The sequence below is a fragment of the Daldinia childiae genome (assembly GCF_008694065.1).
Source record: "Daldinia childiae strain JS-1345 chromosome Unknown Scaffold2, whole genome shotgun sequence".
Taxonomy (NCBI): domain Eukaryota; kingdom Fungi; phylum Ascomycota; class Sordariomycetes; order Xylariales; family Hypoxylaceae; genus Daldinia; species Daldinia childiae.
Genome location: NW_022984643.1, coordinates 2,319,973 through 2,344,583, shown reverse-complemented (window position 1 = coordinate 2,344,583; position 24,611 = coordinate 2,319,973). Strand labels below are relative to the sequence as shown.

The window sequence follows — 24,611 nt, the reverse complement described above, 5'->3', positions numbered from 1 at the left end:
GACTTACCTATACATCATACGACTTATACGTATCGTACAGACAATGGCCTCGACGACGGTGAGTGGATGGATGATGGAATTAGCCCCACTCATCGAGCTACTTTAAGTCCAACCCATTAAGAACTTAAAAAGAAATCTCGCGCAACATGGGAAAGTTCGTGCGAAGTTCGTGCAAGTATCGTCAATCTGTACATATAAGTCCCTGACTTAATTAGGAAGGTCAGTTGATCCGTAGGACTCTACATAGTTGCATCATGGCCAATAGACGAATTCTTGTTATCGCGGGGAGCGATTCAAGCGGTGGTGCGTAAGTTCATGAGCCTATCATCCGACCTTTAGGGCCTCAACTGACAGGATCGTCGATGTAAACCAACAGTGGTCTCGAGGCAGACCAGAAAGTCATTGCGGCCCATGGCTGTTATGCTATGACTGCCACGACAGCGTTGACGGCTCAGAATACTACTGGTGTCAGTGATATACACCACATACCCCCTGAGTTCGTAAGGAAGCAGATCGATGCTGTCTTTACGGACATTAAACCTGGAGTCGTAAAGACTGGTGAGCAATCAGATCATCCAGTTGGTTGCGCTGAAGCTTATCCAGAATTCCTTTAAGGGATGCTAGCATCTGCACGTACTATTGAAATGGTAGCACGAGCGTTGAAGGATTACAAGGTTGAGACGTTGGTATTGGATCCTGTAAGTTCATTCGCTTGATGGTCTTTCCAAGGAAGATCATGATGGTTTAATATAAGTAGGTTATGGTCGCCACCACTGGCGCCAAACTCCTACCCCTGGAAGCCGTGAATGAGTTAAGAACTCTGCTGCTCCCACAGACGTTCATCCTTACTCCAAATATTCCCGAGGCACAACTACTACTCTCCGAGAGTGGAAAGGGAACTATCGATATCCAACGTGTAGACGACTTGGAAGTAATTGCCCAGAAGGTACTGGAATTAGGACCAAAGTGGGTTCTCGTTAAAGGCGGCCATGTGCCTTTTAAGAAAGACGGTTCGATAGCTACAACCCCTGAGGAAAGGGAGTTGGTCGTCGACCTTTTATTTGGAGATGGACAGGCCACGAGAATCGAGAGTCCATACATAGACTCAACCAACACACATGGAACGGGATGTTCACTTGCCTCTGCCATCGCCTCTAATCTTTCCAAAGGACTGAAACCTGTAGAAGCCGTCAAGGCTGCTTGTCGGTATGTCGAAGCAGGAATCAAGACCGCGCCCGGATACGGAAAAGGGAACGGTCCGATCAATCATTTCCATTCAGTTCTGACTCTTCCATTCTCTCGGTTAGTTTACTCCTGACTCAACGCGAACCTATCCTGATATTGGCATCTTGCTAATGTCAACAAGGGGACACTTCCTAGAATACCTATTAGAGCGACCTGACGTATTGCCAGTGTGGCGCCAATTTATTAACCATCCATTCGTCCTCGGTCTCGGGAACGGAGAATTGCCTCTTGAATCGTTCAAAGGCTATCTGATACAAGATTACCTATACTTAGTTCACTTCGCAAGGGCAAACGCGTTGGCTTCGTACAAATCCAAGAATATGGAGGATATTGCAGCTGTAGGGACCTAGTTATTAAATAAGAAGTAAATTGATGCTAATATTGAAATTAGGGCGCCAAAATCGTGTCGCATATCCATACTGAGATGAAACTTCATCTCGACTATTGTAAAGAGTTCGGCATATCTAAAGAAGAGATAGAGGCGACAGAGGAGCATCAAGGTATAAAGCCCTAACCTTACTCACTATCTCACATCGACATCCAATTGCTAACTCGTAGCTCAGCATGCACCGCATACACGAGATACGTCCTTGATATTGGGCAGTCGGAAGATTGGCTTGGCCTTCAAGTTGCACTCGCCCCTTGCCTCCTTGGTTATGGAGCTATTGCAAAACAGCTTCACGGCGACCCAAGAACAAAGACGGAGGGTAATACATACTGGAAATGGATCGTAAATTATATCGAAGAGGACTACGTGGAGGCGGTGGGGACTGGGTCTGGTGAGAGCGCCCCTTATCTACTTACTGCCTGGGACTTATCGGAAAATACTGATTTGAATGTTGGTGATAGCTCTCATGGAAAAGAACGCAGTCTTACAATCCCCATCAAGGATAGAAGAGCTGGTCAAGATCTTCATCCACGCTACTAGGGTAAGACAATTGGGATAAAATATATCACATCACGTAATACTAACTTTGAGATAGATGGAAATTGGCTTTTGGGAAATGTTTCCATCAGCTTAAATCGTGTCGAATCTCGTAGAGTTGAATCACTATAGAAGGGAAGCGCGGGCATCTGGAGAGGATATATAGATCGTAGTCGTTTGAATTTCAGTGTATCTTCACCTAGCCGACTTGCTTTAGGTATTTGGCATAGCCTTGATGTATCTTTTAGCCTCTCATATATGATAGGTGGTATATAAAAATGATCAGGTTACATAGAGGCAAATATAATTGAAGAATTTATCTGCTAGTGGCGAAAGCTGATGGCACCTGCCAGCAGCTGTTATGTACTTTCTTAACGTACTTTCACTTCGGACGTGTAAAATTGATATGTACCTAGGTACCTCGGTAGTATGTAATAACAACGACGCGAGGCAAAAAACGGAAGGGGCGCGCACAGACCACATCCCTGCATACCTGTTAGGCCTAGACTGTTGCTTCCCTCGAGACTAAAGAAAAAAAAAATTAATTCAACTACTTGACTCAGGGTTTCTTCTTGACTTCAAAAACTCATCACCGCACCTTTTTTTCTATCACTTCGAGTTCAATAACTCTTCATCTCATAATTTCCCCATTTTCCGCTCCTTTTCTTGCAGATTGCACGCTGCACCTTAGATAGTGTTTGTTACAATCAATCAGCTCAGGCAGATCAGACGCGACATCGTTCTCCTCGTTTGCGCTGAACATTCTCACTTCGCGTACTTCTAACTTCAAACTTGACCATCACAGACTCAAAAAATACATCATGTCTTACGGTGGCTACAACTCCCGTAATGGAGGAGGCGGCGGAGGAGGCTACTCTAATGGCCACGACAAGTATGGAGGCGGCGGCGGAGGTGGTCGTCAAGAGCATGGTCACGGGTAAGAATTCCATTTGGACATTTTGCTATTGTCCCATAGCACTTTTACTTCCCTTGATTATCAATACTAACATATCTTCTCTTCTAGCAATGGCTATGGCGGTAACAGCGGTGGTTACGGAGGTGGTGGTGGCGGCGGCGGCTATGGTGGAAGCGGAGGCGGAGGCGGTGACAGAATGTCTAACCTTGGAGCTGGTCTACACAAGCAAACATGGGGTATGTTCTTTCCAGATTCTTGAGTTACTTACTTATGTCATAACTAACATTGTTCTCGATAGACCTCGGCACTCTTCCCAAGTTCGAGAAGTCTTTCTACAAGGAGGACGATGCCGTCGCACGACGACCGGCTAGTGAGGTTGAGCGATTCCGAAAAGATCATCAAATAGCTATCCAAGGCCACGATGTTCCTAAACCTGTCGAGACATTCGATGAGGCTGGATTCCCTCGATATGTGATGGATGAAGTCAAGGCACAAGGCTTCCCTGCTCCTACTGCCATCCAATCTCAAGGATGGCCCATGGCTCTTTCTGGTCGCGACGTCGTCGGTATTGCCGAGACAGGTTCCGGTAAGACGCTGACTTACTGCCTTCCGGCAATTGTCCACATCAACGCCCAGCCTCTCTTAGCTCCCGGTGATGGTCCCATCGTGCTTGTTCTTGCACCTACTCGAGAACTGGCTGTGCAGATCCAGCAGGAGATTACCAAATTCGGTAAATCTTCGCGCATTCGCAACACTTGTGTTTATGGAGGTGTTCCCCGTGGTCCTCAGATCCGTGACCTTACTAAGGGTGTTGAGGTCTGCATTGCCACTCCTGGTCGTCTGATCGATATGCTCGAGGGTGGTAAGACTAACTTACGCCGAGTGACTTACTTAGTCCTTGACGAGGCTGATCGTATGCTGGACATGGGTTTCGAGCCCCAGATTCGCAAGATTATTAGTCAGATTCGACCTGACCGTCAGACTCTCATGTGGTCTGCTACCTGGCCTAAGGAAGTTCGTGCTTTAGCTGCCGAATTCCAAACCGACTTCATTCAGGTCAACATTGGTTCCCTGGACTTGTCTGCTAACCATCGTATTACGCAAATCGTCGAGGTTGTATCCGAGGGTGAGAAGCGTGATCGTATGATCAAGCATCTTGAGAAGATTATGGACAACAAAGAGAACAAATGCCTTCTATTCGTAGGTACGAAGCGAGTCGCTGACGAGATTACGCGATTCCTCCGCCAAGATGGCTGGCCGGCCCTCTGTAAGTTTATGCAAATGTCTGACTTTTGATGCGACTTGAAACTAATCCATTGGCAGCTATTCACGGCGACAAACAGCAGAACGAGCGTGACTGGGTTCTTGATCAGTTCAAGACCGGAAAGAGTCCCATTATGGTAGCCACCGACGTTGCTTCTCGTGGTATTGGTATGATTGCAAATCCCCCTGTCCCCTCCCCGTCCCCCCGTATCAACTTCCAGCAGAGTTATATCCGCTGTGCTTTACTCTATGTCTAGGGGCTCTCTCGATTGCGCGCATTTGCCTGATCTCCCAGTGTGTCTTGTGGTTCTCATCTATTCAGGAATATTGGGGTCCCGTGGTATAGCGGATACACTATACCCATCTTCCGTTGTCGTACCTTATTGTCCCCGTGGTACGGCTACGGATTTGGCATTTCTTGATTCTGTCAAGCTATCTCCAGACTCCCAGATCCTAGGACCCAGACCAGATTATTGGAATTCCTCCAAATTGGCATGTTGATGCAACAGACAGCCCCAATTCTCCAAGGAGAAAGCACGGAAAATATACTTAGGCACAGCACGTCCGTCGCTGGGACTTGTTACAGAAACATTGGTTTTCGGTTTTGCTAACATTAGATTGTAATTAAGATGTGCGCAACATCACTCATGTGATCAACTATGACTACCCGAACAACTCGGAGGATTACATCCACCGTATTGGCCGAACTGGCCGTGCTGGCGCCAATGGCACTGCCATTACTCTCTTTACTGCTGACAGTAAGTGTCTACTAATAAATATTACTAACGGCTATGACTAACAACTTCCCAGATTCTAAGCAGGCTCGTGATCTAGTCGCAGTTCTTCAAGAAGCTAAGCAGCAAATTGATCCTAGACTTCATGAGATGGCCCGCTATGGCGGCGGTGGTGGCGGAGGCCGCTTCGGCGGACGAGGCTACGGTCGTGGTGGTCACCGAGGTATATCTTATCGATTTTTAGGTTTTCAGAAACACAATACTAACATTTATTCTCAATAGGCGGCGGTGGTGCTGGCGGCGCTAACTCTTTGCCCATCAACAACCGACGATGGTGATAACCTTTAATAGGGATCTTTAAAACGTCGTAAGGTATCTGCCGGATTGCATTCCCTTTTCTTTTATTGCACATATGCACAGATGGCGTTGTGTTTAGAGGTACGGATGTTTAGACGTCGTTTCGTGTCGACACTTTGCGAAGGTATCTGTGCATGTCCATCCAGATTTACACAACTCGCACTACCTAATTTGGTCACCCAACAAGATGCAGGCGTTACAGAAACATGAGAGAACGTGGAAAATGCAGAATTCTGCTTTGGTTCTACGAGAAGCAACTCTGGACTCGAGATTGTACAACTTGCCAATTTTTGACTTCCAAGTCGAGAGAGAGGTATGTTGTTTACTGACTTGTGCAGGTTGGACTTGCTTCAAGACCTACTACGAGGTCATATGTATATGTAGACTGGCATCTGTCTTGTTCTCGCTAGGAGACAAGGCAAATGAATACGTAGCATGAATTCAAGGTCTACTGCCTTAACATGAGAGTTCTATACTGAGGCAGTTATAAATATTGCTAAGAATCAACGTTCACCGTACCGGGTTTCCCGGGAATCGAATGTTCTTGGCCCATGTTCACGATATACGCACCCTATTCTTAGATAGGTGCGTCATTTGTGTGTTCAGTAGTATTGCCGACTAGTTTTTGCAGCGAGACCCAGACGAGGTCGATTTGGGTGCTTGTGAGTGGCCACCCAATATAACCGGAAATGACCTCTTTTTATCCGCAAACACAGGGGTGACTACACCATACCTGGAAAACGCAAGGACAGACTCCGTCTCGATTTAGGCCTCTGCAAGTTCCCGCTTAACAATAATACTATAAGATGATGACCTCTCTGCTTCCGCGTTGGTGCGGCGTGGATGTTGTTTGCCTGCGTAGGACATTGATGCTGTATCCGTCTTCTCAGCTACATTTTTCGTCTAGTTAGATATATATATATAACTACCTACCTAATATATAAGCATCACGAGACTTTTAACGACAATGAAGGCCGCAGCAGCATTCGCGCTCCTCGTAGCTAGCGCCCAGGCCGCTCCGCATTGTACGTAAACTCACTCACTCACTCACTACCCAGTTTAATATCTGGTTCTTCATCTTTCTATCGTTGAGAATGAAGACGATATGATATACCTACCTAGGTACCTACGTATGAAGAGCAGGTCTAACTAAAGCGTCTCGCACTATAGACACGTTCCCGAAGCTCGCGGGCACATCGGACTGGAGCTCCGTTCGGCAGACGGCAAACTTCCAGTCGAATGGGCCTGTGACCGACGTCAACTCGGATGCTATTCGTTGCTACCAGCGGGCTGCCGGCGGCGCCCCTGATACCACGCAGGTCAAGGCCGGTGGGCAGATCACTTGGGTTGCTAACCCGAATATCTATCATCCTGGAGGGTACGTAATGATTGCTGCCGAGACGCAGATCTGCGGCTCTAGTTCAGCTTAGGTTGGGGTGAATGCTAACGTGTCTGTCGATCTGTAGTACGTTACCACACACACACATATATATATATATACGCAGATAGGTGAAGCCTTAAAGTTTAAGACTGCCTCTTATTTGGGCGAGTTGGGATAGGACGAAACTGGGCAAGGTGAGATGAGATGAGATGTATTACTAACTTGATGTCGTCTTCTAGCCCTTTCGGCATACATGGCCAAGGTCCCGTCCGGCAAGACCGCCGCCGATTTTGACGGCAGCGGAAACGTGTGGTTCAAGGTATACCAGGACATGCCCACGGCGTCGGGCGGACAATACACTTGGCCATCAAACGGTACGCTCCTCCTTTCCTCTTTCTACATCAACCTGTCTAACCCCCCAACCAGGAAAATCCGAAATCAGCTTCACCATCCCGCAGTGCCTAGCGGAGGGCGACTACCTGTTCCGGATCGAGCACGTGGCCCTGCACTCGGCGTCCGCGGCGGGCGGCGCGCAGTTCTACATCTCGTGCGCGCAGGTGCACGTCAGCGGCGGCTCGGGGTCTGCGCAGCCTGGGGGGCTAGTTTCGTTCCCCGGCGCGTACAAGGCGACGGACCCGGGCATCATGATCAATATCTACAACAACGGCGGCAAGGAGTACCAGCCCGCGGGGCCGAAGGTGTTTACTTGCTAGATGGGGTAAGGGTGGGAGAACGGGGAGGGGATGGGGAGCTGAGTAAGTGCCCGGAATAAGTCTTGGATGCAGAGGATGGAGGATGGATAGATATCTACGTGCACATGAGTTTACTGTTACTTATTAGACGTGAATATATAATCACGTATCGAAGCTTCGCTCTGTTTGGTGTCCGTGACTCTTAGTAGTAATAGTTATGGCTTGCTTCTCTACATTATGCAGTGTGTATAGAGACAGACAATATATTTCATATAGATATCACATTATCAAATCAACCAGTCTATCAGACACCACTCTTATACTTCCTGTACAGTAGCTTGTAATATGAAGTATACATTCATTACTTGAGTATCTAGCATTGCTAGCATCCGTCACGTTTCCTTAAAGATTATTTGTCTACCTAGTCCCATGGTAGATATGTGTGGGTGGTTTGGGCCTTTGGGCACAAATACTGCTATAGTATCATGGTGCCTTGTCAGCTTCTAATATCTTCCTCAAGCCGAAGCGCGTTTTGTCTTCGAGATTTTATGACATTTCAGTTGATGGATAACTCTTAGGCATATGGTTGCTTCTTCAATATGGGTTGAATGGTTAGATTTGCTAGCTTACTAGAACTCATATGAGCTCTCTTTAGCTGAATGCTGCTACCTAGATGCCCAGAGGTCTATTATCCAGGAGATATGTCGCTTGCTGACACATGCAACGTTATGGACGAGAGAGGGCATCGTTTCATCCCGTTGTCCTCCCCCCGTCTCGGGGTCAAGTCAGGTCGTAAGACCCCCCCCACGCATGGTCGAGAATAATATCCGCATCGGAACCGTCATCCGACAACTACTCATGGGGGCCGGAAAGTAAGCCTGCATTATCTGGTGGTCAGAATATATCGCGCGGATTGTTGCCCGAGGCCATATGTAACTTGGCTTATTCACCTATATAGCAAACACACTTCTCTACACTCATCGATGGCTTATTAATGCCTATAAGGGGCAAACAAATATTCCGGTTGTCATGCTACGCTTTCACTAGAGTTGTTGTACTTGGTTCCTATCTAGATTTTTGAAGACCGGTGAAAAGAAGATGGAGAGGTAAGAGTTAAAACACCAATCCGTCATTTGTCCGTAGTGCCGAGCTCTAAGCTGACATAGGATTTCCTCCGTACGAGGTGTCAACTGTTAATCCTAACCATTTTAGACAGCCAAATGCGGAGGTTTGTACCGGGAGTGTAGTCTGCATCTCACCCTCACTTCGAACGCCCTCCGGTCAATGCTGAAACCGGTAGATTTGCCTAAGTCTTGCCATACATACATACATCGTCTCCTGGGAGGTGAGTTCGTATAATGAATGTAGTCAGCACAGAAGAGCGGTGGAAACTGCCACTCTGACCGCCAGTGTCGTCGAATGTGAAAAGAAAAGCCGCGCTTAACCCTTCTGTCGATAGTATAGCTAGCTTTGCCTGTCCCGAGTATACGGTTCGAGAATTAGGGCGGCTTATGGTATGTATCGGCCGATATAACTATGCTGCACGGCTCCGGGAACTGAAGCACGACGGCAGCTAAATCAGGCTTAGAATAAACTCCACATCCAATTAATAGAATATATTACTTTAGCGTCCCTTTGCACGTGGCATAATAAGAAGCAAAAACCGGATAAGATTTATGCCATGTTGGTTTGAAGTTTAAGCGCGTCGAGACATGCATACATACATACATACATACATACATACATACCTACCTACATACTTGATGTTTGTTTGCTAGGTGAGATATTGAGCACATTGAGCATGTTGAACACATTATGAGAAGATATCATAAGCTAGAAAAGCAAAAGAGGCAACTTCACTGCGATCCTCTGCCACGTCTTACTTCAATGATGATCCTGATCACTCTAAAAAGATACCTACATGCCTTACCGTCTCACCGTGTGTCTACGAGGAGCTGGATATCCGGGTCTAGGCATACCTTGCGTGTGTGATATCTTACCGCCTGAGAGGCGGCTGGCTCACTCCCTGCCGTCCTGCCGCTTGACAAATGTGTCGCTTAATGTGAGATGTTATGTGTCAAGCTACCTGTTTACTGGTTGCTGTGCTGCCACGTTATTTGTTCATTTCGCGTTTAAACAAGAGGGTGTCGAGAAACCCAACGGCCCATTGCCAGATTGAGTATCTAACCCGTAATCTGTAAAGGGGGGGGGAAATCATTGTTTGCTACAATTATCACGGTTGAGCATCTGACATGCAGAGAAGTATGTATTTGGAAAAAAGGGGCTGTTCAAAGTGGCAATAATAATTATAATGAAAGAATAAAATAAAAAAAATGATACGAGTCTGTGGCGGCTAAGCTGATAAGTGATAGAAGTCATATAGAAACAAGCCAGGGAGCAATGTAATGCAAGCCACAATTCATATAGCTACCTCGTTGGATCTTACTGTTATTGGCTGGGTCGTCTTATAGGATCTAGACGGTAAATGCTTCACAAACTTTTGAAACATTGACCGATGTTTACGGGCCAGAAAGGCGCTACGGTAACACAGCATATATGAGCTGACAAGTTTTGGTATGCGGTTAGACGCGCGACCGGCATATAGTGAATTGTCATATGACTGAGAAGCGCCCATATATATCACCACGTCACTTATTCTTGCGAGGCCAGGGAGAAGGTAAAACCATAATCCTGGGTATCGTATATTGGAACTCATCAACCGCAATCAGCAAGCTCCTAAGCTTCTTTGCTTCTTTGCTTCTTTGTCTTGTCCTTTACCGAAAATCTGATCTTCGGAATGCCCGTTCGGGAGGACCGTAACATTCAGATATCCGGACTGCATCCGGACTTTACATCCAGGTTATATCCAGACTGCTGGAAATTTTCTTGCAGCCGCAGTCCATGGGCTGAGACATGGATCTAAAAATTGATTGACGATTCATATCAAAGCAGAGTCGATGACTGGAGAATGAGCTGTAATAATATATCTTGCATTTTCTATTGGCTTTTTAGAGTTAAAAGAATCAAGTTTATAGTAGCCACATTGAAAATTTTAATTGGAATGTAGTTTTTAGTTCCTGTCAATCTCAGCTGAACTCGATGTCATTGTGATTAGTGGACACTCCACTATGACCTAGACGAGATCGTGGCGTGGGTAGGGGCAAATGAAGAGAGACACGGAAAAAAGGAAAAAGGGACAAAAGAAAAAAGAAAAATTAAAGTTGGACTCTGGTTAGTCGGGCGAAACTAGGGAGAGAAAAGGTAGCAAAGAATAATAATTGATATGATATTTTAGGCCATGTTATCATTTATGATGATAAATAATTTATTACTAAAGAAGAAGTTGAAGATAGCTAGGTAGTTAGTTGGTCTAAAAGTAACTTACTTAATATATTGATTTCTCCTATCGACTCAAGTATAATAAGTCGTCTCTTTTGCGCAACCGTTAGAAACGGCAATGGCTTAGAACAGGAGAATAAAACATGGATATACTCTGTAGAAATTTTTATTGGATGAAAGCAATTGGTTGTCGTTGACGTCAATGGCGTTCTAAGCCGTCCTATGTGCTTTTGATACTCAACGTTCACCCATGTAAGGCGTTCTGTTAATTCCTGCTTTCTTGAAATTCGCAATCCACACTTGTGGGTTTGCTCACGCGTTGTACATCTCATGGTAAATAATGTACAATACAATACAATACAATACAATACAATACAATACAATACAATACAATACAATACAATACAATACAATACAATACATACAATATAATACAATGCATACATATCTACTAGGGTTTGAATTAACTAGGAAACCCAACTAGTCTTACATAAGGAGTGTCGAGTCGCTAGTGAAAGTCGCAGCAGCTGAAAGGTTCGTGGTTAAGAGTGATCGGCAATGCAGTTCTTGGCGGCAGGGTTATCAGAGATCTGCTTTCCACATCGGTCAATCTGATAATCCCAATAATTCTGGTTGCTTCAGAAAATGGAACGCACATGTCGCAGGGAACAATCCTTCCATGCTCATATTCATGCTCATATTCATGCTCATACCACCATCGTCCAACCTACCAGCCTACGTGGAGATGGGGAGCAAAATATGGAGCATCATACGGAAACTTTCGGCCTAATCAATATAGAAAGCTGTGGTAACTTGACTTATTGACTCATGTAATAGGACAGTTGTTGACCAAACGTAAGAAGAAACGTATAACTAGGTTAGAGCATACCTATGTTAGAGCATAGGTTAGAGCAATGCCGGAATTACACGGACAAATTACATGGATAACCAATTGAAGATCCTCTGACTTCATTTCATCAGCCGTAGCATTTTGGATAGTGGATTATTAATCTGAGAGGCTCTTCTAGGGGCTCGAGGTTGTTTTACTTGAGCTTCAAGCCCGGGTAAATATGACGGTAAAATGCTCTTGGTATACCTTGCTAGCAGGGTGCATACGGCTACGTTCGTGTAAGGCGCGTGGAATCGACGTAGGCTGGTAGGGTCCTGAGACTCGCATGGACTCGGAAAAAAAAAACCTATGTCAATAACGCGTCTTCGCAAAATTGGGATACCCGCCCCTCGTATTCGCTGGGTTGCTGCAGGTGTGTTGGGAATGGAATTATGTAACGACATGGGCAACTTCAGTCAGCGCGGCGAGGTCATCCGAAAAATATGCCGAGTCTTATTCCCTCGATTCGGATGCTTGAGCGTACGATGAACCTGCGACGTTAGTACTGGTATACCTACTGATATACTTCTTGGTATACGTCTTGGTATACGTCTTGGTATTCGTTAGGTACCTAAGCTAGTTAGTTTCACTCACGATGTTTTTTTATTTTAATTCGGAAGCGTGGCTTGCCGATAGGCGCCTAGTGGGCTTGATTGTAGTCGAATTTGAGGCCTTCGTTCACTTCGCTACCAGAGTGACGGGTGAGACTAATCAACTTGGCCCTGTGGGGAATCAAATAACCGAACAAGTAGACTCCAAAATGATGTGACCCGATGCACAGGGTCGAGCAAAATGATTGGCATTGGAAAATGTAGCGCCTACTTGTGAGATCACTGGTTTGGATGGATCTGAGATCTCTTAGCCTAACTCGGATGCTGGTTTTTCTCATGCAATCCTAATCGAGACTTGATAAGGGGTTGCGGAAGACGAATCACAACATCGTCTTTCAGACTAATAAACACCATGCTACTTTTTTGCAGGCGCTAGCATCTGATTCATGTATCGCAACCAAGTAATCTGTGCCCGAATACCCCCTCTAATAAAATTCCCGAAAGTCACAACACGTGAAGAAGTGAACATCTAAGAGGCTCAATAGCCTGAAGCGTAGCATATATCGGAATAGAAGACACCAACGAATATGGTGGGCACCAATAGGAGTAAAACCACAAACGGTGTATGCACGTAAGAATCAACTGCCTAGGTCATCTGTGCAAGGAATGATGACTTGGACAAAAAGGAAGGTTGTGTCGACTTGGTGTGGAAAGAAAATCGGTTCGCCTGACCGGGATCCTTACGGGGATGCCGCTTTGACGTCGTGGTAAATGCGGAGATATAGCCGAGAGCGTTATGGGCCGACCGAGCTATCGAAGGACAGGGCATTGCGACAGAATGTAGGATGAGACGGCCTGGGCTTTGGGAAGTACCCACGAATGGAGCCCGATGCTATGCAGTCCGGAGATGAAGCGAAAGAGTGGCACTATGGTAAGTTTGGATGGAACATGAATGAATTAACCGCGAGGCCTGACACTCGAGCTAGGTTTCCAGTGCGGCTACCAAGCTATTTACTAAAGCCTAGAGCGAGCTCTACCTAGGCCTAGGATGGTATACCTTGCAGGTCGAGGCGGACTCTTGGGAGGGGCGCCAGGTTCTTTTTGGATTGTCACACTGCAACTCTGCAGCTTGGACGTGCCCACTTGGCTATCTTGGCGAGTCTGGGGACCACCGTGGTGGTTGGCTAGGGTGTAAACAATCCACGTGAACAATGGCTGAGGTGGCTCTGCAGATGGGTGTGTGGATGAGTATGTACGTCGACGCACCATACATAAGTACAGTACCAAGGAAGGGGACCCTGTTCGGCTCGCGAGTGATTCGACCGACAATGCCCGCGCCTTTGTACGCTCGGAGGTATTTTGTATTTTGAGGGGACGAGGGGTTGAGGGACTCGCTGTAGCACGTCGATAGGAACTCGCCGATATCGTGAGAAGCGGCATGAGATTTACGCTGACAGGCCAATGACCGCGTATTGATGTGCTGCATTAATATCTTAATACGTGAGATGCGATGCAGCAGCGGCATTGGCATATATTGGCATCGATGTAAAGACCTGGTCAAAAGACACGGGATGCTGAGTTGAGCACGATAAATTGACGTATCTCCTTGTGTGTATCGAGATGTCGCTCCAATATCACATGCCTTTTAAATGACATCGACGAAAGATGCATACATAATACAGCTGATGGCATCGTATCCACCGGCTCGAAGGAAGAAGGATGGCGGTGTGCAAGATAGTGGAGAGTAATATAGTACGATGGCTCTGTAAAGGAATAATGTTGTGGTATGTATAGGACGAGAGTACTTGTCGTCTTATTTTAAGGCTATGGTACCGGCGCGAAGGCTGGCCGATATAAGGTATGTATATATATATATATATATATAATAAAAATACGATAGGTGTCGCATGCCGCATGTCGTTGAAATATGACTACGCCGTCGTGCCTGGGCACGAATGATCTCTCTCTAGCTTCGATCCAGCTGCGAAACATGGGAGGAATTGGATTCAACGCTTGTTTAGTCTCTCCCAGAGCTTCGGGTCACCAAAGATCTGTCGATGCCCGGCGCCGTTAAAAAGCTCCTGACATATCACCTTAGCGGGAAATCTTTCTGGGGAACCATGCCGGGGGGGTTTGGCGCCAGGTGCTTTTATTACTGTGCATAAAATGATGAGATATAGGATAGCAGACGCAAGGTAGCACGAAGTTTTGTCTCGATCAATTAAGCCGAACGTCTTGCATATGAGAGGAGGGTAGAAGGAAAGAAAGAAAAAAAAAAGAAAAAAAAAAGAAAAAAAGAAAAGAAAAAAAGAAAAGAAAAAAAGGATGTTACATACATTAGAACGTACATTAGATCATACATGTACATATAGAGTATACACCCTAGTTACATATAATATAATTTACATACCTATAGAAAGAAGTACATGCGTCTATATCCATGCATTACATATACATATGTATAATCAAATATATTCAAGCATTTTGCTCGCCGTTGGCGGCAATTGCCGTAACTGTAAAGGTAAAGCTACTACCTACCTCTCTAGAGGTACCATAGATTTCAATGCTCTTTCCTTTTTCTTCTCCCCTTTCCGCCGAGATGGCTCTTTGTTGTACACCAACCACGGCTTATAATGTCCGAATACCGACGCGGAAAGAGAGCGCGCCAATCGCCACATACATATTCGTCTATGTAACGTGACCGGGTTCCAATACATTGTAATGGTTACACGGGTACCACGGGCGTGGGAAATTGTTTTAGTAGCTCACATTCCCTACCTCATTCCCTACCATTTCCCTTGAGCCTGTCAGCTATTATCCCTGGCCGCCCTGTGTTATATGCGCATGCATAGTAACTCAAAAAGATATCGTGTGATACGTAATTGACCTCTTGATCTCCAAAGGTGGATACGAACCTTGTATAATAAATATCCAATGGATCATGGTAGCCCATGGGATAATACATCCTTCCGAGTCTTACGGGCCTTGAGTGATATCAGGACTGGAGCGATTGGAACGACTGGAACGACTGGAACGATATAGGCCATTTACGCTGATATTTAATGTACGATACGGAATACAAGAAAACAATAATGGCCCCCCCTCTCATACACATCTCTTAACGACTGGAAACGACGGGGCCTGCTGTACGTAACGTTGGTGGCATCGCGAGTCAAGGAATCGGGATACTTCTGTAATCCTGCCAGCTCACGGCTATGTGGATCGCCCGCTCTCCACGTCGGGATTTGTGAACGGCTTCTGGGCGCCGTTGCCCAATTTTTAAAGACACACGAGCTGAGATACTGTAAGAAAAATCCTCCTTCATGAGGAGATCAATTTTCACCAGTCAGGTGGTCGTCCCACAATGGGGCGGAAGGTCGGACGTCTTCCAGGTTTGGTGTATTCTATCCGGCCGGCTCTATTTTTTTTTTTTTTTTTTTTTTACTATTTGAAAAGAATCAGTAGATCCGTTAGGCGCGCACTGTTGCCACGATATCCACATGTATTACGGGTAGAAGGATGTTCGTAATAGTGGCTGTTATGAAAGCGGCAGAGCTTAGAAGGCTGAATCTTGAGATCGTTAAGCGAGGCGCGTCTTTTTTTGGACGCGTGCCAGCCACGATCCGGAGAATGAATGTGTTTCGATATCGTACAAGGAAAATGGTCAAGGCCATCTGGTGATGGATGGGTTGTCAGCCCAAAGGTCCAGATTCCAGAACAGTCGTAGATCCGCTACCTCGGTACAGTTCTTGTGGCGAAGAACTTGCACGGTCCTATTGTTGTCTTCTTTACATGGTTCTATGCACCATTACATTTTCTCCTATCCCTGTCGTCAAAAATGTCGACATGGGTGAGCAAAGCACGCACTATTACCGCTCAATGCCACGCGAGCCGTAGTGCTCAATAAACTTTTAGGAGCCTTTCAGTTCGTGTATATTTTAGAATGTATCATCTTTGCGCAGATCTGAACCCGTGATCAACCGACAATAATACTTCGCGGCGGTATTGCGATGATACTACGGTCCGACTACACGTTACGGAGCCCGAGGTTAGAAAGTTGAGATAGAGTTCTAACGATACGATCCATGATGGAGCAGGTGTACGAAGTAAAAAGGTTTGTATTACGAACAAATGCGGTTGTGTAATAAGAGCTGTCGTTCGGCTTCCCATCTTGCCGAACGAATATACCGCTGCTCGATCATTCGGAAAATTCAAACCTGGAAAACAAGACGTATGAATCAAACAGATTGTGTATCTCTCACACAAAGTTGAGTTGGGCCTGCGAATCAGATGTGCAGTGACCGACCGCTCGGATCCGAACGTATGTTTATTGGGTGTGCGTGTACCAAGATTCCTTTTTTTTTACTGTCCACTTTCATGACCCCCGCTTGCCTTCATCATCACCATTAAGGAATAGCTGGGAGCCCGAGCTCATACTGTGGTCCCAGTATCTGTCCATAAAAGTGGTTCCGAGTCGAGATTCTCTCAATCTAAGCAGCTAAGCACACATACATACATGTCGCAGTATGTATGTATATACGTCTATTCATTTTCTTTTTTTTTTCTGAGCCCCGCGTAGCGTTGTGATGCTATCGTAATGACGAAGCTTATGTTTTGCCCCTGTCCTAGTATGTATGTATCTGCTTCCGTTCCTAGGACCCATTATAGTGACCGAGGTTTAACGGTGAGCTTGAGAAATACTTTGTACGTATGGTACTTGGTACTTCACTCAGTACTTGTGGATATATTGACATCGTGTATGACAGGGAATAGACACGAATCAGTACCTGTAAGGATCCATCAATAAGTCATGGGGGGGAAAAACTTGACTTGCGGCATCGGCCCAGGGTGGTCGGCAAGGAGGTTGAATTCGGGGCAGGCAAATGATAAACCCAATTGTAAGAAAATGGATATCCCGTGTAGGACACGGTCCAAATTGAAGTGTTAATATTATGGTTACTTCGTACTTAATAAGAATTAATATTACCTACCTACCCTATACTTGGTCATATACTTGGTGATACCAGAGCTTAGCTCCTTAAGCTACACCCCAAACGAGACCCCAAACCAATGTTTATTTAAAAGCGTCGAAACGCCACGTTATGCTTATTTCATCAGTCTTAATCATTTAACCTACCTACTAACCTACATATGTAGCTACCTACTCACCTACATGTAGGTTAGGTAGGAGGTATGTATATATGTACATATCTAACATACTTGATGTATGTAGGTAATTTAGTTAGAAGCTCTAGACTGATGCAGAAAGTCGACGATAGGTTACATAATGATGTATAATGGATAGCAGCGGATCTAATCCGTATATATGCGCGCATCATGACTATTACTGGAGTCTTTGATAGAGCAGCAGAGCGGAATAATGTCCTGTTATTCGATCCGATTGCATATTATGTATCCTTAGCATGCGTGTTCGCATCGACTCCTAGGCCTTGGCCCCCTTGTGAACTCAGGGATTACCACACTTGAGATTGATAGCTGATGTGGATTATTTTTTTTTTCTTCGATGAAAACCTGGTGAGCCTATGTAGAGTCTAGCCCGTCCCAGTAAAATCTGCAGCCTAAGAAGGAACAAGCCGATGGATCCCTCCTCACCTTGCTTAGTTTAAAGGTACATAGTACAGTACGGAATTACGCAGTACCTTAGGTACGCTTACTTAAGAGTAACCTCATTGATATCCACTCTGCATAAAACGCAGAAATACATCATCCATGGTACTTGGGTTCTCCTCCCCAGTCGTTAAATACTGTTGACTAATGAAGATGACCAGGGATTGGCACTGCGACTGGCTTTATCAGGGATGCTGGGTCTTTTGTGGGTGGTTCCGCCGCCTCCTGCTACACGTTCATTGGGTACGGCGTACAGTACTTTATAGATACCTACACCGCTTTAGCCTCCCCACATTGCGCCTCTAAGCTGAACTTCCACATCACGAACATCGAATGTTATCACCTCAGATTGTAAGTACCTACATAGAGAGAACTGTTAAGATATTTTGCCATATTTATCATACGTACTATGTTCTAAAAGTGTTGTGCTAGGCGGCTATTTTTGATAGGCTTTTGGGCTTTGTGGATTTCGCATGGACGGAAGACAAATTGTAAAGAACTTGGGCAGACAGACGGTTGCGTGTTGCGGGTCGCAGGTCGGAAGAGGCAAGAGAGGCGAGAGAGGGGCCTTAAGAAGCAGGGAAAGGGAGTTTAATATTCAGCTCTAGGCAAGTATCTTGCCGAGCAATAAAATCCACCAAGCTGCAAAGATACATCATGTACTCTGATAGTAGCGAGGGGTTATTCTGACAAGTAGTGGGTTTTTTTTTTACTCGAGGTCGATGTGGATGGACTCGAAGTATGAAGTATTAGAGGTTAAAGTTTGGTGGTGAATTTAGATTCTTTTGATTACCTAAGACGCCTCGAGAGAGAGAAAAAATAATAATAAAGAGATGGAGAAGAAGGAAAATGCTTGATATGGGGAATCATGGTAAGAAAAGGAAATCAAATGCAAAATAAAAAAAGAAAACAAATAAGTTACCCAACTTACTGTATGTAGTACAAAGTTGTATGTATGTATTCCTAGTATTCCGCATCCCTCCTTCTAAGTTCTCCCAGTTTTTTGGTCGTTTGCCCCCCTGTTGGTAAAGTACTGTAATGATTCTATTGGTTAACCGAACCCGGTCCTTCCAAATGTACATTCACTCATGTACCTACACATAAAAATAATAATCAAATAAATCGACACTGAGAAAATCCCCCCCGAATCTTTCTTCCCCAACCTTTTAACTAACAGATTACCAAACCAAACCAGACCAGCCATTCATCAGTACATGCATTCCTTTATTCTGGTTCGGCAATCAAAGTTGCACGTTCAATCAACCCTCCACGCGTGTTCTTGGAGCACTGCAGCGTCGTGCCTCGAGCTTGCATTTATCTGCATATAAAAATTCACCATCTCCCATCCCCTCGGCACTAATTCTCACTAAGCCCAATCTAAACTTGCTTGAGTCTGGACGCGAATCGGTCGGGTCAGAGACTAAAGTTTATGATTTGGCGCACCACGCAAAAACTCTGTCGTCACCAGGGTCCCTAAACCGTGACGGTAACTAGTGTCTCTAATCATCTTCTGGTTCTTTTGGCGACTGGCGACTGGCAACAGGCGTGACAACAGGCGAGGCAACGCCCGCTAACAAAAATCATCAATACCTAGCAGCTAGCAGCAACACAATACAGTACATAACTGCTACTTACATACACACTTACACTTATTTACCTACGTTATTTACGCCTACTTGCCCTAAACACCATACTGCACGTCACTTCCTTAGGTTGATGATCTTGCTTGGTAACTACCTAACTACATACTTCCTTTTCGACTCCTCCTGATACTTTAGGTATTTATTATTACAGCTGCCAGCTGCTATTACAGCTCCTGCAGCCGTTATTAATAATTTCCTGATACGCACCTTGCCTTAGAGGCGTGCAGGGGGAAACGTACATATACACACACCCACACTCTCTTTCTCAGCCCTTTTTACATGGATTCTATCTGCCCTCCCACACACATATAATCCATATCCCCAATACAAGAACACATCGTCCACATCAAGCTCGACGTAAGGAAAAGAGTAATAAGAGTCAGTCTAGCCGAGCCTGGGATCTTCTAGCGGCTCTATAATTCGACATTCCGAAAAATTTAGCATTGCTTTAGCATCGCTCTAGCATCGCGCCGGTCCAAACTCACCTTGAGGCCCCTGCCACCAATCGCAACCCTTGGTAGTTCTGACAAGACACGCTAAGTCTCTCAGTCTAGACGGCTTCGGGGATCGCTCGAGTTTTCTAGCACTCTCTCCTCCATTTTACTTCGAACTATTTTAGTGAAGTATCTTCCCACTCCACTGCGAGTTTGGCCATCAGACCCCATAAGCCACTAGGTCCGCCGCACGCGTTCATAACGCAGTACAAGGGGGTTACTTCTCAAGGGAAACCAGATCGCACCCTGCATCAGATCGTGCGCAGTACTTGACAATTCCCGCCCTCATAATAAGCCCGCCCGGTCTCTAACTGCTACCGCGAACGGTTGGCGGGTGCAGGCAATCTGTCGTGCAATACACACTACTTGTTGGCGCCCGCGATCTAAAAGAAGAACTCAAAAGCACACTGGCCCCCAACTTCTCGCGCCCCATCCGAGGCGGAGACTACGGTTTTTTTAGTACATAGCTCTACTCCGTTTTACCTAGGCATTATCTTCTCCAGCACGACTTGGTGGCTGATCTCAACCTGTGGGTTGGTGGATCTTCTTCGAGAGACTATTTTATCTGTAGACTCGGGCAAGACTGGAAGATCTACGCTATCTCTCCTCTTGGATCAGACCCCCCGTTGATGACCATACTAGTCGCCAACAAATACGCCAGTGCAGCCGCAGCTTGTCCCCCTTGGTGCAACTCTATCCTTCTCGTTTCTTACCAAGCACCACCTCGACCTAAGACACCGTTTTCTGCTACCCTGCGGAAGTTCGAAATTGGCTCGAGGACTAAAACCCCCCCGGCCCGTCTACTGTCCAATCGTGTTCAGCAGTAGTAGTCTTTTAGGTATCAGCATAGAGTCTTAGGCTTTCGCTGACGACCGCGCATCACTACCCTTACCGTTACCGCATACCTTCAAGCGCAAGCTTGGGAATCAGAACTCGGGTGCCGCCCTCACAGCTTGCTTCGCCGCCGCCGATTACTTCATGGAACGGAGCGTCCCCGAGTATTCGCAGTCAGGTTTGCCTTCGCCCTATCCAAGTACCTACGGCGACACTCAATCTGAAGCTTCCTCTGCAGATCACGCGTCTGCTGCCCACCACTATTCTAGTAACCAGGAAGCGCGGGGCGCCAGTTATCCCACGTCTGCGACTCCGAACTCAGAGTACGGAGCGTACCCGCAGTCTGCGAGGTCGACTAGTTCTTTCCCAGAACATAGTCTTCGCCAATACCATCCAGCGAGCAACCATAGCGGCAGCAGCGGAGGTATGGCGCAAACACCAACAAGTCCGTCCATGCCTATGCAAGATGGACGCAACCATCAATCCCAGCAGGTTAAATCTGACAGCGATGTACCCATAGATCCCTCCATCGCGGCACCTAGCCCTACCTACGCGCCTCCCAGCCAATATTCGCCCTACGCACCGCCGCCGCAAGATATGTCGCATAACTATCCCCAAGGCGCCGGTAACCTATACGCGCAGCCACGGCCCGATTGGGCGAATTATGGGCATCCAGCACCAGGGCAGATGCCACACCCACACTCAGTATACCCTCACACGCCAACATCGAATGCTCCGGGACGACCAGCTCAGGTAGGTAATTTTTCTTCCCTTTCCTTTGGTGATGTTAGGGGTCGGCGAGTTTGTGCTAGACATAGCGAAGACACCGTACCTCGGAACATGTTGGATCGTGTAGATCACAGGTTTGTATCTGCGATCTGTTTGGAATGTACTAATTATGACGCGTGGGCGCTGGACGCTTTTTCTAATCCTATAATAATAATGTGAGGTAACTGATTTCATTGACAGTATGGTGGACAGCAGGTCTATTCGTTTGTACCTATCCCTGGAGCGCAGCAACATAAGCGACCTCGACGACGCTATGAGGAAATCGAACGAATGTATAAGTGTGGCTGGAATAACTGTGAAAAGGCGTATGGTACGCTTAATCATCTAAACGCACACGTTACGATGCAGAGTCATGGTCAAAAACGGACACCCGAAGGTATGATAACTATTAAACCCATTTTATATTCTTTTCTTTATTTATTCCGTTATGAAGAATGCATAACGAAACATAAGCTCTCAAAGAGGGGCGATAAGCTTTGCTTTAGAGTGCTTTAGGAGTATAGTATCTGCGATTCACTAGTTAACTGTGGGGGATATGCCGCTACCGTGCTAGGAATTGGCTGGGCCTCTAACCTAGTTTGTTCTAGATAAAGTCCAATAATGGTCTTTACTGTGAACCTAAATAGGTCAGATGTGCTAACTATACCAATTGTACAGAATTCAAGGAAATCCGAAAGGAATGGAAAGCCCGTAAAAAGGAGGAAGAGCAAGCTCGGAAGGCTGCAGAGGAGGCAGAACGTCAGCGTCATGTTGCTGCCGCCCAGGCTCAGAATGGAGGTGCCGACCCGCAAGCAGGCGATTCCAGCCAAGCGCAAACATCATATACAGCTAGCCGACAAGTTCAGCTCCCACCTATTGGATACCAGGCAGCTCAATACCCTGCGCCCCCATCGGGAGCTGTACCGCAGCAGCCGCTCCCCGAATACAGTCCCACGAACCACATGTATTCTGGTTACCAACAACCGGCATCACCTTACGGACCGCAGAATCAGAATATGTATAGCCAACGCGAATGAAGATGAGGGATTTCGTCAATGCTTCTCGGTGGCACCGGCTGCTAATAGGTAGCTGTTTAACCTCTAGAGTTGTCATTGCCGAAATAACTTGACTTCTTTTTTTCCCTTTTACACTAAAGAATGAGATTACAAAAACCAAAAAAAAAAAGCCTATAAAATCAGCTCTTTCTGCCCGGTGTACGATATGTAGTGACCCCCCGCAACAAAAACATACACCTTCTGATTCGATAGGATGGTAGAGATGGGGGTGCTTATGGTCATTTCTACGACAGCATTGCCTTGGGAGTATTACTTGCTTGAATCGGAGTGGATGATTCGCAGCAAATGCATTCTAATGACCAATATTGATTTCTCGCATAACAGCATCGGGGCCTCGGACGGGGGAGGGCGGGGAGACGAGCCTTGCATTTAGGTTGGGTGTCTGGGTGGGCGGGTTACGAAACAAATGATTGGAGCTTCTAGGCTCAAAAAATCAAGACATATTTGTGTCATGGCGCGGCTTTGTTTTAATGGTCGGCTTGTAAGGTGAAGAACTGCTCCCCACGGCTCAGGCTCCCGACATGCCTTTTCTTCCTCTTACATATTTTGCCGGGCGTGTGCGTGTACTTGCAGCGGAGAAGCAGTGTTCCTCGCGGAGAGGAGCATATTTGAGCCTCGTGTGCTCTCAGAGTTAGTTACACCTCTATTGAGACTGCGAAGAAGAGAATCTTTCGTTCTACGTTAGATACACGGATAATAATAACGTTGTATTTGCAAGAGGCTATCCAGTACTATTTTGTATTTTGTGTATTTTGTGTATTTTGTGTATTTTGTGAATCTTGTGAGGGTCTGTCCACTGTTATCATAAACGTTGCAATTTACCTATAGTTATATGATTTATTTATATTTGAATCTGTATGTGTACCTGTCAAGCTGTTCGGTAGAAGGTGGTCAAGTTATAAAAAGACGCACTATAATTTAGGGTACCTTAGTTTCCCTGTGACACCGTAGCCACGAGGCATCCATGTGGTTTAGTATATTGTAGACGAAGAGGCTTCCTAAGGCTACTAGTGAGGTGGTAGTAGGCAGGTAGGTCGGAATTTATTTTGGTGTGGTCGCACAAGCCGTTATATTTTTTTCTCCAAGCTAGATGCACAGCCGATCCCACCGAACCATTGTTACCTCATTCCAAGTCCTGTTCATGTTAGGTACTTTCTTCTTGTGACACCAAACTTACCGTTATTAGCCATGACGCTACTAATATCCATTACTAATATCCGGTGTACATACTACCGTATAGCTTATAAGTAGGTTAGGAGGTAGTCATCTTATTATGCATTCGTAGTTGGGTATAATAGGACGAAAGAATATTCTTAAGAAGCATTAGGTAACTATAGAATCTGGGAGAAGTAGTATGACTTTTAGTAGTTATGATGTACCTATATAACTATCAGATATATTAATACCAATGAGACAGGTGATGTTGTTTTAGACTCTTTCTAGAAGAGTTCTCGAGGGAGGGCCTAACGATTTGTGGGCCATGAGGCTTCCCCAGGCTGTGGTCGAGGCGAGACTGGATCTTTGGAACCAGTTTGAACTTATGTAGGTAGGTCTGCAAGCTTCGTTCTATTTAAATATTTGTCTGGTACGGTACCGGTACCTGTCGTGCGTGTACGTATAACTAAGGCATGTATGTATGTATGTATAGTCTGGGGGGCCATAGGACGCCCAGCCATGCGGCCAGCTTAGCACCAGGGACGGAACAGATAAGTGACAGACAGCATAAGCGAACCGAACTTTGAAACCCATGTCTTAAGTATGTAGCTACCAATCTACCTACCTAGCCCCGGTGGTGATTACTTTTTCTTTTCCCCGTCTGTCGGGACCGGCCTTACACTAGCGACGTTGCAAGCGTATATACTACATACATATATGT

The 24,611-nt window shown here is 45.9% G+C and overlaps 3 protein-coding genes across 3 annotated transcripts; all 3 read left to right on the top strand.

Moving 5' to 3' along the window:
- Positions 1–254: 254 nt before the first annotated feature.
- GL218_01545 (ATP-dependent RNA helicase dbp2) lies at positions 255–5,421 on the top strand (the record flags this gene model as incomplete). Its single annotated transcript, XM_033578018.1, has 16 exons — positions 255–307; positions 377–558; positions 616–698; positions 758–1,302; positions 1,367–1,583; positions 1,637–1,745; positions 1,809–2,024; positions 2,095–2,174; positions 2,229–2,251; positions 2,976–3,107; positions 3,195–3,322; positions 3,385–4,353; positions 4,410–4,517; positions 4,979–5,107; positions 5,160–5,306; positions 5,366–5,421. 16 exons carry the CDS (start codon positions 255–257, stop codon positions 5,419–5,421), a joined length of 3,177 nt encoding a protein of 1,058 aa, XP_033438994.1.
- Positions 5,422–6,407: 986 nt separating this feature from the next.
- On the top strand, positions 6,408–7,534 carry GL218_01544 (putative endo-beta-1,4-glucanase D; the record flags this gene model as incomplete). The annotated part of the gene is made up of 4 exons (XM_033578017.1): positions 6,408–6,465; positions 6,611–6,769; positions 7,061–7,195; positions 7,248–7,534. 4 exons carry the CDS (start codon positions 6,408–6,410, stop codon positions 7,532–7,534), a joined length of 639 nt encoding a protein of 212 aa, XP_033438993.1.
- A 13,501-nt stretch (positions 7,535–21,035) lies between these two features.
- On the top strand, positions 21,036–22,696 carry GL218_01543 (uncharacterized protein; the record flags this gene model as incomplete). Its single annotated transcript, XM_033578016.1, has 3 exons — positions 21,036–21,644; positions 21,861–22,056; positions 22,338–22,696. 3 exons carry the CDS (start codon positions 21,036–21,038, stop codon positions 22,694–22,696), a joined length of 1,164 nt encoding a protein of 387 aa, XP_033438988.1.
- Between the last annotated feature and the right edge of the window lie 1,915 nt (positions 22,697–24,611).